Here is an 18,267-nt window from a genome sequence, read left to right on the forward strand (position 1 = left end):
CATGCTGCCGGGAGTCCCCACGCCCCCCAAAACATCACCTGGCAGATCATAGACACCAGCTCGGGGACAATACTTAATCAGACCTCCCAGAGCCACCCCAGGGACACTTGGTTCCCAGAACTTTGCGTAAACCTCCAGACTCTGTTCTCCTTGTCACCATAAATGCAGCCGGTCCCATGATTGGGTCCGTAAGCTACATGACAAGGGGGGAATGAAAGGGCGGGCCTACACCAGCCGACTCCATCTTGTTCTGTGTCCTTCACCTTGACCACACCTCCTCCCCTTGAGTAAACCCTCCCTCACCTGCCGGACCCTTCCCCGGGACCCCTCCCCAGCCAATCGGCGGAGGCCACAGCCATTACCTCACCAACTGCCCCCAGGCCCCAATAAAACCTTTGTCCTTTTGAAACTCGCTCTCTTTTCCTGGTATCTCACCGCTGCGTAGGTGCAGGTAGGGGATTGAGCTCGAGCTAGCTCGAATAAAGGCTCTTTGCTTTTGCATCGGACTCGGCTCCCTGGTGGTCTTTGGGGATCACGAATTCTGGGCATAACACTTACAGTATTAATACTAGTTATATTTTAACAAAACACCAGGCGTAATTAATTTGTCCATGAAAACAGTGTGCTTATCACAAGCAAACAAAACAGCCCAAACCTGGATATGTACATTTTATGATAGCCTCGATATGCCATTTTTAAAAGAATGAAAAGAGAAAGTGCTCAAAGATAACTGTATAAAAGAGAAACCAAATTAAATAGCCAGAAACTGGAAGATGGGAAAGCAAGTAGGGAAAAGATATGAAGACTATAAATTAAGAAAATCACTATCAAATTATTTACAGAGAATTGTTAACACGTGCCATTCCTAGCAAGGGGAAATGGGTTATAATGAGTGACTCAACTAATCAGGATATACCCCTGACCTGAAAGAGGTTTAAGTCACTGAACAAACTCACATTGTTATAGAAGGGATGAAAGGGCAAAGATGCTGGGTAGGAAATCAGTATTACCTGCTGCAGAAAAGGTACCATAATTGGGATCACTTTTCCAGTGGGTATAAACACTTTAAGGTCCTTGACACATATTACTAATTTACAATGCTATCAGCAGCATACGGAAGGTAAAAGTCTTAGTACACCCTAATTTAAAAAAGGCATTAAAAAATCTTTTAGCAATGTTAGTGGATAAAAATGGATACTTTACATTCATTTTCATTTCTCTGACTCCCCATAAAGGGTAACAGCTGTATTTATCCTTTGGCTTATCAACTGTCCTGTATCTAGTGTTCACTGATCTGATGACTTCCTAACCACCTTCTTCCCCCATTTATCTTACAGATATTAACCATTTGGTTATGGGTAAATACTCATTACCAACTTACATCTATTGAGAAAATGTTCTCATTGAACAATATGAACACCTACATTCAAGAGGAAGGAAGAGGTGAAATAAATCTGGAAGACTACAAAGAAAAAGTTGGAAAGTCAATGAAAAGATTGCTAAGGGAACACATATGGCTCCACAGAAGCCCAGGGAGAAGCTTCAGGAAGCAAGGAATGGGATGGTCAAATAAGCAACAGTCCAGTAAAACTATGACCACATATATCCTAAGCTTCAGAATATCTCAGTGTTAAGTTTTCACAAAGTCAACACAGTCATGTATTCAACAGTTACCTGTCAATAAATATGTACCTGACAGAGTACTGAACATAAAGAATGAGACATAGACCATAGTTTAGGAGAACCTGGGATAGGAGTGTGTGCACATGTATAATTTGGAGGGGCTAGTACAATTCAGATAAGTAGAACAAATGGTCAGAAAGAGTCGAAGGCCAAAAGATACCCTAAGGGACTAGTTTCTCCTCTCAGATTAATTTGGTAAGTAACTCCTTTAAAAAACTACATTGTTTATAAAAGATAAAGTGATTTGTAATTCCAAAAGACTAATAACTGAGGACCTGAAAAGAAACATGCACGAACTGACAAACTGTCCACATTAAGAAAAAGAAGCAATCTAAAACGTGTGAGCCTGAAGAAGTTTTAAAAATAGTTGTTTCTGATTTCTAGTTAAGTTCCAGCAGATGCAGCAGCTGCAATCTAACAACAGAGTATGCTAAGGTTCAGCAAACTCTGTGTCACAATGTATATACCAGAGGCTTCATCTCAGAATAACAGATGAATGCAAATTTTAGGCAGGGAAATTTCTTTAAAAGATGAAAGTCTTATTCCATCACATAGCTGATACATGATCCAATTTCCTTTGGGTGAACTGTAGCAAAGTGCAGATGTTTCCTTACTCAATATGTAACCTACTCTGGTTTTACTTACATTTCAAATGTAGACTGCTTTAAATTACTTACACATAAATATCACCTTCAATCTGAGCACTTTTGGTCATAGATACGCTAATAGTAAAAAAAATGAAGCAAGAAAAATATTTGAAATAATGGTTTAAATTTATATATAAATATATAATGGTATACATATTATGACTATATTTATATTTTTAAGTGTGTTCATGTAGACATGGAAAGCTAAATAAAATAAAGTTTATCATCATGAAAGGCATTTTAAATATTTTTTAACACTGAGGCTATTTCATTTTATCTATTAAAAAAAATACACCATGATTGGGGTGCCTAGGTGGCTCAGTCAGTTGAGAGTCCGACTTCAGTTCAGGTCATGATCTCACAGCTCGTGAGTTCAAGCCCCGCGTCGGGCTCTGTGCTGACAGCTCAGAGCCTGGAGCCAGCTTCGGATTCTGTGTCTCCCTCTCTCTCTGCCCCTCCCCCGCTCATGCTCTGACACTCTCTCTCTCTCTCTCTCTCTCTCTCTCTCTCTCTCTCTCAAAAATAAACACTCAAAAAACGTTTAAAAAAATACACCATGATTATAATAGCAACCATATGCTAAGTACAGTTTACAATAACTGTGAAACCCTCATGAAAAAGTAGGTATTATTATTATTATTATTATTATTATTATTATCCCCATTGTGAAATGAGGAAACCAGAGTTTAAGAAAGAGAGAGATTTACTAGGGCCACGTGTGTGTGTGTGTGTGTGTGTGTATGTGTGTGTAAAGAGTGAAGAATGGAAGAATGAAGAATGGACATATTCACATTCTCATATGAGATCCCTATGCTGTGTTGACTGCTATGCACAAGGTGACATGCACAAGTTACCCTTGGTTACAGAGAAAGGCTATCTGAAGAAATAAAAGGTACACAAGGTGCCTTCTAAGTCTTAGCACCAAGTAGTAACAACACACACACTATACAGTATCACCAGCATGCCCTAAGTAAAGGCAAACCCAGAAGAGCTGGACCTCTGTTCTGTACTTCCAAGGTCTAGAACAGTATCTGACATATATCAAGTGCTAATAAATATGCTGAATGAGGGGCACCTGTGTGGCTCAGTCAGTCAAGCATCCGACTCTTGATTTCAATTCAAATCATGATCTCATGGTTTGTGGGTTCGAGCCCCACATCAGGCTCTGTGCTGACAGCACACATAAACTTTAAAATAAATAAATAAATAAATATGCTTAATGAATATGTAAGTCAATGTTCCATTCTCTCTTCTTCACATCTCTCCTGGCCCATCACACTGTGAACTTTGTATTTTCTCCTTTTCTCCTCCCCACCCTTGCCACTCTGCACATATGTAAAAATTGCCATTGCCCTATATTTCCATTATGAGATTTTTAAATACTTACCCATGTATAATGAAAATTAAAAGAAATTAAAAGAACTAAAAGAAAATTAAAAGAAAAATTTAAGGAATAATGTTTCCTCCTTAAATATCTACCAAGTGATTCTGTTTTTCTTCAACAAATAAAAAGGTCATATCTGAATTTGCTATGGAAAATTATAACTTTGCCTTAAATATACATTTAACTCTCAAACTGCTTTCTATCATAAACAATGTAATGTAAATGTCTATAAACCTACTAAGTTTCTATACATAAAGGAGTTCCAACATAAAGTTACCATATGACCCAATAATTCCATGCCTAAGGATATATCCAAGAGAATGAAAACATATGTCCACACAAAACAGGTACATGAATGCTTGTAGCATTATCAATAATAGCAATAATAATAAGGAAACACCAAAATGTCCTTCAACTAATAAATGGACAAACAAAATGTGCGGTATAATCATACAATTGAATATTTGGCAATAAAAAGGAATAAAGTACCAATACATACTAAAATATGAATGAGCCTTGAAAACATGCTAAGTGAAAGAAGCCAGTCATAAAAGGCCATAGACTGCATCATTCCATTTATATAAAAATGGTTCCGAAACAAAGTATATTAGTAACAACTGTCAGGAGCTAGGGAAGAGAGATAATGGGTTATGGGATTTATTTTAAGGCAATAAAACTATTCTAAAATTAGATACTGGTTCCAAAATATATAAAGAACTCATACAACTTAATAGCAAATAAACGATCTGATTAAAAAATGGGCAGAGGACCTGAATAGACATTTTTCCAAAGACATACAGGCAACAGACATTTGAAAAGGCATTCAACATCACTCATCATCAGGGAAATGCAAATCAAATCCACGATGAGGTGTCATCTCATACCTGTTAAAATGGCTATCATCAAAAAGATAAGAGATAACAAGTGTTGGTAAGGATGTGGAGAAAAAGGAACACTTCTACACTGTTGGCAGGAATATAAATGGTGGAGTCACATGGAAATAGCATGGAGGTTTCTCAAAAAATTAAAAACAGAACTACCATATGATCCAGGAAACCCACTGCTGGGTGTATATCCAAAGAAAATGAAAACAGAATATTGAAGAGCTATCTGTACTAGCATGTCCACTGCAATATTATTCACAATAGTTAAGATATGGAAAAAAGTATCCACCAAAAGATAAATTAATAAAGAAGATGTATATATACAATGGAATATTATTCAGCCATGAGAAAAAAGGAAATCTTGCCATTTGTGACAACTTGGATGGACTGTGAGGGCATTATGCTAAGTAGAATAAGCTAGACAGAGAAGGACAAATACCGTATGGTATCACTTATATGTGGAATCAAAAAAATAAAAATAAAAAATAAAGCAAACTCATAAAAAGAAAGAAGATTGGTAGCCTCCAGGGGCTACGAGTTAGGAGAAATAGGAGGAGGTTGATGGTAAAGGATACAAATTTCCAGCTATAAGATGAATTAGAGACAAGGTAACTTAAAACATAGTAACTATAGTCAATAATACTGTATTATATAATTGAAATTTGCTAAGAGAGTCGAACCTAAATGTTCTCACCAAAAAAAAAAAGGATAACTATGTGAGTTGATGGATATGTTCATTAGCTGGCAGGAGTCCATTCACAATGCACAGATAACAAATCACCAATGTGCACATTTTAAGTATGTCACACCTTGGTTCCACATCGTTGTTCAGCCTCTTTCATCCCTCTCTTCAATGGGTGTCACAAAACATCACAGCCAGTCAGCTGTGAATATCCATAGAACTCTAATTTCCATCAGAGCAGTGTCAGGAACCAAAGAAAAAATGGGAAGAAAAGGACATGCACCAGAGTTTAAACCTGGCGAACCTGGAGGCTGTTATTCTCACTCACTCACTCACTGCTACTCCTTGTTCAGGATTAATAACAGTCTCTATTTTCTTTCTGTAACCCCAAAGAGGCTGGCTTTTTCCAGCTCTTCCTTCACTTTGCAAACTGTCCCTGAAGTCTAGGCTCCCCAGGGCAGAGTTCCCCTTAAACTCATAGATCCCTTAAGAAATTGTTTTTCTTGTTGTTTTAAATGATCTGTTTTGTCCTTGTGGTACCATCCAAATATCCTCTCCTGGCGATTCTGACACCAATTCAATAATACTGCCTTTCCTTAACCACCTAGCTAACAGGCTCAATTCAATTATCTCAGGGAGCCAACTGAATCTTCCTCTTTAATTTTTTTTTAACGTTTTATTTTTGAGACAGAGAGAGACAGAGCATGAATGGGGGAGGGGCAGAGAGAGAGGGAGACACAGAATCGGAAGCAGGCTCCAGGCTCTGAGCCATCAGCCCAGAGCCCGACGCGGGGCTCGAACTCACGGACCGTGAGATCGTGACCTGAGCTGAAGTCGGCCGCTTAACCGACTGAGCCACCCAGGCACCCCAGAATCTTCCTCTTTAATTCTTAATGAAATATCTTTTTTCCCCATAATTCCCTGTCCCCAAAACCTTCCAGCAATGTCCCACCAATCTCATCATTTTCTATTCTCACCAATAACCACTAGGATGATCTCACCTCAAATATAATTACATTTACAAAACATCTGTGTGGCATAAGAAACGCCCTAGAAAGTGCTTTTCTAAGCCACTAGCTGCCTTCCATAGAGAAACCAATGTGAAAAAAATATCTCTCATAGGCAGCTTGGCCTATTTTATTTTTTAAAATTGCCCAGCAATCTGTTTCACTTCTGAGAAGTGCAAGTTGTGACCATCATTTAAATAACTTTTATAGACCACTGACCTGAGCCAACAGAAATAAAGCAACAGCAGATACCCATGAAGTCTCAACATCTATACTGCCTATTCATAATCCTTAAATGCCAACCTAATGCTTTCTTGGTTCCCAGACCATAGCAAATACTTGCTTAAAAGAAAAAAGGTAAACCAAAATCATGCCACATCTTATAATCATTTCCTAACAAATAGATTTAATTTGGGAGACAAATAAGCCCATGCTTTAACATTCAACTAAAGCATTTCCACTTTAAAAATCTCATTTCTACAGAATATGGTAATAATGTTGACAAGACCATTATGTTACATGTAGTCTTGAAAAAGAAACCGAAATTATTAGGATCACAATGATCCTGCCTAAAACAAATGAAAATAATGTTACATTTTTATATTATTATGCATTATTTCCATGGCCCACACAAAAGTCCTACAGGAAATATAGAGCAAACGTTATTCCCATTTTTTATGAAAAAAATAGGTTCTGAGACAAGTAGCTTGTACCAATGCCACTACTTAGTAGCAGCACCAGGACTAGAATAAAGTTGTAATTCCTATTGCTATCTGCTGTCCCTTGGATTATCCAGTCCCAAAAATCAGTACACCCAAGCTTGAGCAGTTATAAATAAAGCCTGTTGGAAAAAGTATTAAAAAGCAAATTTGTGGTCCTCATTCCACGGCTCATTCATTCCAACAGATATTAAAAAACGTCCTCCATATTATATACTCTTCTTAGTAAAATGAAATTGGTTGATGTTTAGCAATCACTGAGCATCCAAAATGTGGTCACAGCTGACTGAATACCGATATCCTTGGCACCTAGAAGTGTGTATTTGAAAGAACAAGTAAAATGTAATAGAGACACACAGGGGGTATGTCATGTGACTACACAGCCATGAACTGGAGTGACACATCTACAAGCCAAGGAACATCTTGTACTGGCAACACCCAAAGCTAGAGGAGGCAAGGAAAAATCATCCCCTAGAGCACAGCCCTGCTGACACCTTGATTTTGGACTTCTGGCCTCCAGAACTATGAGAGTATAAATGTCTATTGTTTTAAACTAAAAAAAAAAAAAAAGTGTTATTTCCAAACATAGGCAGAGAAAATCTAATTTACAGTATCTGGGGACACAAAATTACAGGACTAACTAAATGCCCTAATCTGGCAAGAGTGAAAAACTGGAGTTGAAAAACTGGAGAAGGAAACAGGAAGAGTTAGAAGGACTCAGATGTTCCTTTATGAGATGACCAGGTGGATGAGGCTATAAATGAAGAAATGAGAACACAAAGAGAACAAGGTGGAGAGCAAGAAAGAAATTGTTTTGACACACCATTGAGTCTGAGGTCCCTGAAGTACATCCATGTGGTGATATGCTGGTAAAAATCAGGTCCAGAGCTCAGGAAAATGAGGTTAGGGCTAGAGCCCAGGAGGACATGTTAATCACTCAAGGAAAGCAAACAGTAAAAGGGCTAAGAAGGAATCTTTGTATACTATCAACATTTAAGAGAAGGATACAGGAAATAAACTAAAAAAGGAAGATGAATTCAGCAACATCACATACTAAGAAAAATGGTGCAGTAATGGCGCTGGGATCCAGAGGAAGTAATAATTAGTGATGTTAGAAAGGGTCACCTAAAGAAAACCAGGATTGACAAGCAGTCAACACAAGCCTTGAAAAGTCCCTCCCTATTACTTCCTATGTTGACATCATTTTTTTCATAAGTACACAGCTTTTCCACATCTTCTGCAAATAGTACGGCCCTAGAAAAGTCACCCCCTATTATCTCTTTTGTTGACAGTTTTTAATGGGAACTATCTCCCTCAAATTTTGCACAACCCAACTTTTACAACAGTTGGAAGGCTACCTTCTTATTCCTTTGATTCTCTAATGTCACATAGTAACTTTTTCATATGAGATACACAAGGCCCAACAGAAGTTACAAAACCATAATATTTAAATTCTTTTCTCAACCAATTTTAAATTTGCTTCCCCTTGTTTACCTCTCTCACCACTACCACCACCCCACCGTCCCCTTTTTTGGGCCACATCGTTCATTCAGACGTTGTGAGAAATAAGGAAATTAAATGAAGAAGAGAAAATTCTCACCAAGGCAAAGTAAAATCAATTTACACAGCTTCCATTTGGAAAGGGATAATATACATACTGAATACTCACTTCTATTAGCAGCTTATCACTCTCCTCCACACACAAACATATACCAGTTTTCTAAATTAAATCACCACTTTTACTGTATACCGAAGAGAAAACTGAAGCTGGGTCTTTCATCTGGATAAGCTCCAATTATGTGTTTACACACAAGGGAATACTATTTGGCATGACTTTCATAAACAAGCAGGCAGTATGGCTTTTTAGATTTGTGTGAGGAAACAAAGAAATTCCGCTACTGAGAAATCTGTCTGACTTCCAAATGAAAGGGGTCATAGTGTGTCTACCAACTTTTTCCCAGAGTAAAGCCAAGGTTCATGGAGAACTCTACTAATGTAGCAAGGTTATACATGTGCAGCATTTTTTCCGATTTTTTTAAATACCACCTGACATTGAGAACCAATCCAGGATGCTTCCCCATCCTTCACAAAATATAAAGCATTGCCCATTGTAGCTAATATTCACCCACGTCAGATAAACCAACAACACACAAAATGTCATGTTTTGATATTTTTAAAATGCCATTAGGAACAGACCTTTATCATAGAATCTAAATATTGGAACTGAAAAGTCTTAATAATTAATATAAAATAATGTACAAAGATTTCATCAGTCTTATTTTTAGACTTTTCTCAACAGATTCCACAAAAAATTACAATTAAAAGAATTACTCTCAAATGGAAAATTAAAAGTCCTAGGAAAATTAGTACTTTATTTTTCTTTTATGCATGCATACCTCTGCAAGAAAGGAAAAATGCTGAAAAAAACTGGCAGATTATCAGCCACTATAAGCCACCTTACTGTTCCACAATTTGTTTTTTCTGAAGCAAATCACAGTCCTCACTGAGAGATACACACATGTGCTTTGTGGTAATGCTTTCTTCTGTGTTGCAATTGGATTCTTGGTAATAAAACAGAATACTGCAGATATGAACTATGACAAACTCTGATTAACCAAGTATCCCCATTAGATGTAATCTTACAGAGAAGGATCCACATTACCAGAAATATCCAGGCCAAAATTTAAATTCACCTGGCCAGGGGCGCCTGGGTGGCACAGTGGATTAAACGTCTGACTTTGGCTCAGGTCATGATCTCACGGTTAGTGAGTTTGAGCCCCACATCCAGCTCTGCTGTCAGCACAGAGCCTGCTTTGGATCCTCTCTCTTACTCTCCCTCTGCCCCTCCCCCACTCCCTCTCTGTCTCTATCTCAAAAATAAATAAACATATAAATAAATAAATTCACCTGGCCAAAGACAAAACTATTAATATAATTATATTTGTAATGACTGTCCTGCTTTCATCCTGCCCCTTTTCCTTTGCTTTCAAGGGCTATTACGATTAAAAAATATGTAAATTTCTACACTTATACTAAGCCCAGCCATTACAACTCAGAGTATGGCAGCTGCAAAAGATGAAGCACAGATTCCATGAACTAGACAGCCAGGTTCTTAGCAAATGGTTTTAATTTTCAGGATGAAAGTCAGCAAGAAACAGGTAGCAAGTCCTCGGCTGATGAAGCCAAATCAACTGGGACACACTGTAAGGATTATTAGATCCTGGGCAGAGGTTCAGCAGGCTGGAGGAAAAAGGGAGGCTGGCCCAGCTGCCAGCTGAAACTGGTGGGTGGCAGGTGGAACTACAGAGGGGATGACACCTGCTTAGAAGGCTGAAATGAGTGGAAATTACCATCCAGACAGCAGGGATGGCTGGGGCCAAAAGAGGCGGCAATCACAGCTCTGGCAAGAAACAATTTTCATGAAAGAGATTCAAGACAAAATAAACCCCCTTTCCTCAACCCTTTCTTACCTGTCCATAATAAATATTTCATTGTTGAATATTTACCAAACATGGCTTAATGGTCTAAATTTTTTAATCTTTCTCTTCATAAATCTAAATAAAATATCTGCCATTTTCTATGTATTCATTACTTAAAATTGCAGTCAGCCCAAAGCAATACTGAATGTAAGCTGTATTATTTTTTTATTTGAGTAATGCTAACATATCACAACCCAATAAACATTGTGCTTTTAAGTTAATAATTCAAAGGATGTTTGTTAAAGCAGCTTTTCAGTGACTTAACATTTTAGTGGTTAGCTCAGCTTTCTATACTCCCAGGGTACCTTGATCATAACCGTCAGAGATGGCAGTGTAAAGGTGGTTACTGCTAAGCCATTCTCCCACTAACTGATTCTGTGGCCTCAAACAAGACAGCCCCTCAATTACTACCTGCTGAAAAAGGAAATCCAAGGGAAATAAAGACAATGTAAATGGGTACCCATTAAGTTCATGTTGAGCATCATAAGAGAAGTAAATGGAATTACTCAGCCAGCCCAAATTACTTCCACTTTGATAAGCACCAAGGCTGCCATTTAAATTCACACAAGTGTAACTGCTTTTACTTGCAACATCTCTGAAGCAGAACCTGAAAGCACCACATTCCTAATCTACCAGTTCTTAAAATTAATTACAGTTCATTTGAAAGATACAGTTACTTCTGATCATTTAACTCTAATTCTAATGGCTTAAGAACCAAATGAATGGTTGAAGTAATTATACATCCATACCTTTGGTTAGACTGCCCAGCTAAACAAGCAAAACAACCTTAGTGAAAGCCGCAGCAGTGAAGGAGCTCTTGCAGGGTAAACAAGAATCAGCAATAAGTTCCATTCATAAATGGAACCTAGGTACTAGGTACTAAATAAAACCTAGGTACAAGTTTAAATACAAAAAATGGCCAAACAATAGCAATTTTTACTAAAAGCTGAAGGATGACCAAATAAACAGCACATAACTATATAAAGTCTCAAACTTCTTAAACTTGTCTTTTTCCTTTTAACCCCTTCCCTGTGTCACCAAAAACTCTAGTAGTAAGGTGGGCCCAGAACATACACACAAAATAGTGAAGAAACAAGTGAAACCAGGCTAAGGTGAGTTTGAGACACACAACAAGCAGAAGGCAGGTATCCCTCACCCTTTTCACAGTCTCAAGGTAGCCTTTGCATCCCTGGTAAACAACTACTTAATCCCCAGATCACAAGTGTACCATAGCAGCGTACTTCAAACTGGGGTCTGGGAACACAGAGGGCAATAAACACCAAAAATTGTGTGCTTCCCTCTTGCTCATGCCCTAATGTTTTCCTTAACTGCATATTTTATATCTAAACTTAGGAGCAATCAACCTCTACCACTCAAATAGGTGCCCTTCTTATTTGTGTCATGCATCACTAGTGTCAGGCACTACTCCTTAGGAACAGAGGCAATACGACCACTAAATAAATAGTTCGTGATAGAGAGGAGGCCATCATCTGGGCAAGCAGTTTTAAGAACTGCAGTTTCAACTGGGAAAAGCAAAGAGAAAATGAATTGTCAACATACAAGACATTATCAGCAATTTTTATACAAGGGGAAATTTCATTTCAGTAAATCATCATCAACCATTAGATTAATTAAATGTAGTTGACAAGCTTTTTTATTGGTTTCACATTATTTTATTTAATTCATAAATTGATTTGCTTTTAAGATTGTATGAATAAGCATTAGAATTAGTTTTGTGCTTATATATAACTACCATAATAAATAACTGACTCTAATATTAGAGTCCACTAACTTTTCTTCCCTGTAAAAGAAGCCTAGACATAGAAGTTTGAGAAACATCCAAAATGCAGAGAAGATACCTGGACAATTCCACCTTAAGGCAATGAAAGGAAGCACTGGTAATAAGTTTGTTTCTTAAATTGTTTGTTTTGATCCTTAAATTCCACATGGGTGGAATCATATATCTGTCTTTCTCTGATTTAGTTCACTTTGCATTATATCCTCTAGCTCCAACCATGTTGTTGCAAATGGCAAGATTTCATTCTTTTTTGTTGCTTAGTAATATTCCATTATGTACACCACATTAAAGAGAGAGAGAGAGAAAAAAAACAAGAAACAGACTCTTAACTAGAGAGAATAAACTGATGGTTACCAGAGGGGGGAAGGGGCATGTGTGAAACAAGTGATGGGGATTAAAGAGTACTCTTCTCACAATGAGCAGTGAGTAATGTATCGAATTGTTGAATCACTATATTGTACACCTGAAACTAACACTATACGTTAACTATACTGGAATCAAAATTAAAAACTGAAATAAAAAAAGAGAGAGAGAAAGAAAAAAGAAAGAAGGGAAGGCCCCAAGATGCCACAGGGCAAGTGGAGGAAAGAATGTTCATATACTCCCCACCCAATAATTCAATTAAATGAATACAATTCTATTTCTGTCTATCCTTTTTTTTTCTCTTTTCTGTTTTTGGGAGGAGGGGAAGTCTATTTTTGCAAGGACAAAGCTCACATAAATATCTAAAATTATAAAGTATAAATTAAAGGGGGAATTTATGAGAAAGCCATTTTGAGGTGACCCTTTGAATATGATCTTTAAAAGAAGAAAATCAATAAGCAAAAATAGCCTATGATTTCACAGCTCAAATTTTGAGGCTGATACCTGTTAAAGGAACAAAGTTCATAGAATAACATTTGATGAAAAGGGTGGAGGATTTTGAGTCACAGCATGAACTAAAACCCAATTCTCCAGTATCAAATATTCTCAAGTATTGCTCACCAAATGTCTGTATGACATATAACAAAACGAACAAATAATTCTAGTGGTAAGATATTTATAGATCTTCCTTCACTATATAGGAAAGGCAGGACTCAGAGAGGTTAAGTTACTTGCCAATTATCACACAGCATTTGACAGCACCAGAATTTATTTTTTTCTTTTTTTTAAGTTTATTTTGAGAGAGAGAGAGAAAGAGAGAGAGAGCACACACAAGTGGGGGAGGAGCAGAGAGAGAGGGAGAGACAGAATCCCAAGCAGGCTCCACACCATCAGCACAGAGCCTGATGTGGGGCTCAAACCCACAAACCATGAGATCATGACCTGAGGCAAGATCAAGAGTCAGACACTTAACCAACTGTGTCACCCAGGTGCCCCTGACAGCACTAGAATTTAAATTCAGGTCTAGGTTAATCCACTTAATTAGCTGTCATCCATTTTCTTAAAGTGGATGTGAATATGAAAAGCAATAATTTATTTTAAGAATGTTAAGTATCTTACTTATGTTATTTAAAACTGAAATCATGTAGTCAAGCAAGGTTTTCCTTTCTTTATAAGGACCCTTCCAAATACTCTACTAAAGAAACTATTAACCTTAAAAATAACACTGCCAGTTATTTTACCAGCAAAAATGGGTTTATTCGGAAGTAAGAGAAATGCAATCCTGGACAAGCAAGCTATCACAAAACCATAGGTAAATCTAGAAAACAGAGAAGAGGAATGTTATTTTATGGAGAAGTTGGAGAAGTTCTGAACCCCTGTTGTCTGTTGTCTATTGGAGAAAAGCATGAGTTCAGAGTGATGATGCTTTCTCATTGGATGAGTTGCAGGGATAGTAGATTTCTTGTAGGAAATGCAGTGTACATCTTTCCCTGTTGGGGTCTGTAACTGATGATTGTCTCCTGTTGAGATTCTTTTATTAGGGGTCTGTAACTGACAATACTCCTGTAATTGACATTGAATGGTACCTACCAGCCTCCCCTTCTAACATGCCTAGACTGCCTTTGTAGTTTCCCTTCATGTAATTCTCAAAAAAGGTACATCCTGAAGTAAAAATCAAAAAGCATATGAGACTCCTTACCTGGGGCAGCTGGGTGGCTCAGTCGGTTAAGCCTCCAACTTTGGCTTAGGTCATGATCTCTCAGTTCATGAGTTCAAGCCCCACGTTTGGCTCTGTGCTGATAGATCAGAACCTGGAGCCTGCTTTGGAATCTGTGTCTACCTCTCTCTCTGCCTTTCCCCTGCTCACTCCCTGTCTGTCTCTCAAGAATAAATAAACATTTTTTTAATTAAAAAAAAAAAAAAAGCATTTGTGACTCCTACTGAAACAGTTACATATGTATTAGCCAAAAGTCCATGCCAAAATTCTCACCAGAAGAGCTATGAACTAGGATAGAAATAATAGAAGATGCTTAGATGATGACTGTCAGCTCAGGAAGGCTATATTAAGAAACCATTAATTATTAATGAAAATAACAGCAAAGTTCTAAAAATAAAACTGAAGTGGATAACGGATACACTTACTGAAACAGTAGGTACAGAGAATGGAAAGGCATAGTTGAAAGGGAAGGTGAAGGCTCCCTAGAGCAGAAAAGAAAAACAGTCAGAAGGGACAGAACTGGGGAAAGGAGGGCTTCTTGGTGGATCTGGGATAGAACTATAAGCAGGCTTCAAAGTCCTGTAGGCACACTCTTACCCTAGCTGAGCAGCTTCGGAGAGCTGGCACTTAGCAGCTGCAGCCTAGCCTCACTGCATCCTTCCAAGGGACAGAAGGTGGCTTGGTGGGAAAAAAGCAGTGCCATCATGTGACTTCAAGAGTTCCTCTGCTCCAAATCTCTATTTGCAGCTGATGCTGGGAATTATTTCAACAAGGAATAAAATGTCTTCCTTCCATAATGATATAAATAACCAAATATTAATTTAAAAAATGTACTCTCATCACAAACCTAAGAATTCTAGAAAGACGGCAGGTTGTATATTTAAGCGCTTATGACCAAATGAACAAGACAGATTCTGCATGTTCAAGGAGCTTACACTGTCATGATTTCCTCACTTACACATGGAAAAACCAACTTATTAAGGATAGGAATCACCTGATTTTTGCAAGACTAGATTAAAAAATCATAATAAAATACATACTATTACTAGCAAAATAACATGCATTTCAGAGTTTTTATCACAGCTATGGAAGTGTTTTCAATTTTTGAAACACTAAAATTGATCTCCCCAGCAAAATGAGGAGAAAATATCACTTGTAGACCACCTGGCAGCTCCAGCAAGAGTCAGCTTGGCACTTAGCACTCGGAAATGGGGAAACTCTTTCGGAAGAGGCTAAAATGCAAAGATGCCAGTCCTGAAACCTCAACCAGAGTTTGCAAACCAGAAGGAAGGTGAGTTCACATTTGTGTATGTACAGAATGGAAAGAACTGCATATAAGTTATTTTTTTCACAGATCAGTAAATACTGTTACCAGTAGCAGCCTCAAATTCAGAAATTGAATGAATGTGGGTATAAAACATATCCTCTTTACCCTAGTTAAGTAACACAAGTGATAAGTAAATGTTTTGGCATTTGGGATGGTTAAAAAGATTTGGGAGCACCCTTATTTCAAGATATTTTGCTAAGCTCTATTCTTACCATTAATACATGCTTCAAAATACAGCTCAGATGCTAATGTCTCAGTGTTGGGCACACACACATCCCCAACATGTTGTTACTGATTCACGATGATGGTTCCCCTACATTTGTCCTGGGGATTGCTAGATCTTCTAAAAGCTCTCCAACTTATGAAAATACCTCACTCACCCAGTCATCAGAGACCAGATAATTCAGGGCTTCATTTCAGTAGCTAAAACCTTCAGAAGCTTCCTTTAAGATGCAAATACTTCCTGGGAAAGGTACAAGTTAAGCCTTATCAGTTACATCACTTCATTTTCTCTAAGAGAAACTGGAGTTAAAACTAAGACTGTCCTAGGTCTTAGTAACTGAAAGTGAAAACCAGCAGATTCAGGAGGGAGTAAAGAAAATCGGCTGGGAAAAGGAAGTGGGGAAAAATCCCTAAGGGCAGTTTTTACTTATATAATAATCAGAAATTCTGGCTGACCTTTAACCATCAACTCTCATCCCCAATGACTCGACCAACATCAGATTTACAATATAAACCAAAAATTAAGACGCAACAAAAAAAACTGGTAGAGACTAAATCCACTGGTGCCATGCTGTCTTCGATCATCTCCATCATCCTCCTAATGACAAAATTGTAAATGTCTATTTTTTTAAAAAGCAAATTCTGTGATCGATTGTGCCCAGTGAAAAGCCACTGATGCACATAAGAAATCAATAATTTTCTTTGAATATCACTAAACTACCTTCATTTTATCCTTAAGACAAACTCTTGAATCCCTCCTTCAGGACTTTTGAAAAAGTGTTCAAATCAGGCATAATAAAATTACAAACAAACAAAAAGGGACCAATAGTCTCCAACATTTTTCCAGGAGCGTTATACAAAAAGATAACTTTGAACAACTTTCCTCAAGATACACTCCTGTGTCCAGTGGAGGACTTCCCCTTCTCTGTAGACATTACTTAAGTAAAGAACACCTAAGAACAAACTTTGTTGGCCACCAGCAGGGGAGCTCTTCAGCTTTTGTCCCAAACCCATTCAAACAAAAGAAGCCCCAGTCCTCCATCCCACCCCTCAAATCCGCACCCCGCGGGGACTCGCCACATCCCTGCGCGCCCTCCATCCGCCCCTGCCCGATCCACTTACTCCTCAGCGCCCCAATGAGCAGAGAGCCGTCCTTAATGAGCTCTTTAATGAACTTGTTGGTTCGCTCCAGCTCAATCTCGTGACACTGCAGGCGCTCCCTGAAATCTGGGCTGTCCAAGTAGGAATCGCTGAACTCCAGAGTAGGCAGCCCCATGGCACAGACGCTACCAGTGGCTGCCGGGGCACGTCCCGGCCGGCGGTGAGGGCGGGAACAGCCGGCGACCGCGGCCGGCGCTGAGGACGCACGATCGCGGGGAACAAGCCAAACGCTAGGGGACCGCGCAGAGGAAATGGGCCCCGAGCGCCGCGCCGCCTTGCACCCGGTTCCCGGGCTCAGTCTTCTTCCCCTGCGGCGAGGAGTGTGCAGACTCTGGCGGTGGGCCGAGGCGCGGGTCCGCTCAGGTCGTTGTCATCAGAGCGCATCGTCGCTGCGAACAGCTAGGCGGCGGAGGCTCCGGGCCGCGGCCGGAGCAGGAAAGTTATCCCACGGCGAGCACACACTTCCGGCACCTCCACTCTCCTACTCTCTTGACAGTCGTTTGTGCTCTGAGCCACTCTGGACAGGCCAGGGAAGCCCTCCCCCTCGGCGGACGCAGGCTCAGAGAGCTTGCAAATCCGGCCTGGGCTGGGAGACCCTCCTCCAGCCGCCGCACTCCCACCCCGCGCCACCCCGCCTCTTCTCCCAGTCACCCTCGGCCGCCACCCACCCGCCCGCACTTGGCTCCTGAGCTGCGCGCGGCTACGGCGTAGTTGCGCTCACGCCTTCGCCAGGGGCGTCAGCTCTGTCTCCTCCCCGGCACCTGGAGCTGACTAGCTCATGGCAACACTTTGCGGTTCTCCACGCCCCAAAGGATCTCAAACTCCCAACGTACCTCCCCTACCCGTCTTTCTCACCACCCATACCCTAAAATTGCCTGGGAGAGAAACCAACTTTAACTTTCCTTGAAGTTTGGGAAGTCATTTTGAACTCCGGTTGGAAGATGGTACTTTTTAGCATTAGTTTAGATTTTATTTCACACGTTTCCACTAAATACGTATAAATTCCAGATTGAAAAGTTTTCCTACCTCTTTCCCACCGCTCACTTCCTTGATCCAAGAAAGTCAGAGTTTTTTATACTGAAAATGAAAAGGGTCATAGGCCTTGGGATGTTCCTTGTTTTTCCAAGTAGCTATGAAGGTGGAAAGATTTTAGACCATCCCCATCCCCCAGATACGCACCTTGGACTGAAGTGC

General features: G+C 39.3%; 1 protein-coding gene across 1 annotated transcript in view; it reads right to left on the reverse strand.

Moving 5' to 3' along the window:
- ARHGAP42 (Rho GTPase activating protein 42) overlaps window positions 1–17,818 on the reverse strand; it is a 338,134-nt gene extending 320,316 nt beyond the window's left edge. Inside the window, exon 1 of the mRNA XM_043579877.1 lies at window positions 17,035–17,818. Coding sequence (XP_043435812.1) covers window positions 17,035–17,188 — 154 coding nt within the window. The 5' untranslated portion in view covers window positions 17,189–17,818. The remainder of the gene's footprint in view (window positions 1–17,034) is intronic.
- Between the last annotated feature and the right edge of the window lie 449 nt (window positions 17,819–18,267).

This window comes from Prionailurus bengalensis, chromosome D1 (genome assembly GCF_016509475.1).
Source record: "Prionailurus bengalensis isolate Pbe53 chromosome D1, Fcat_Pben_1.1_paternal_pri, whole genome shotgun sequence".
Lineage (NCBI taxonomy): Eukaryota > Metazoa > Chordata > Mammalia > Carnivora > Felidae > Prionailurus > Prionailurus bengalensis.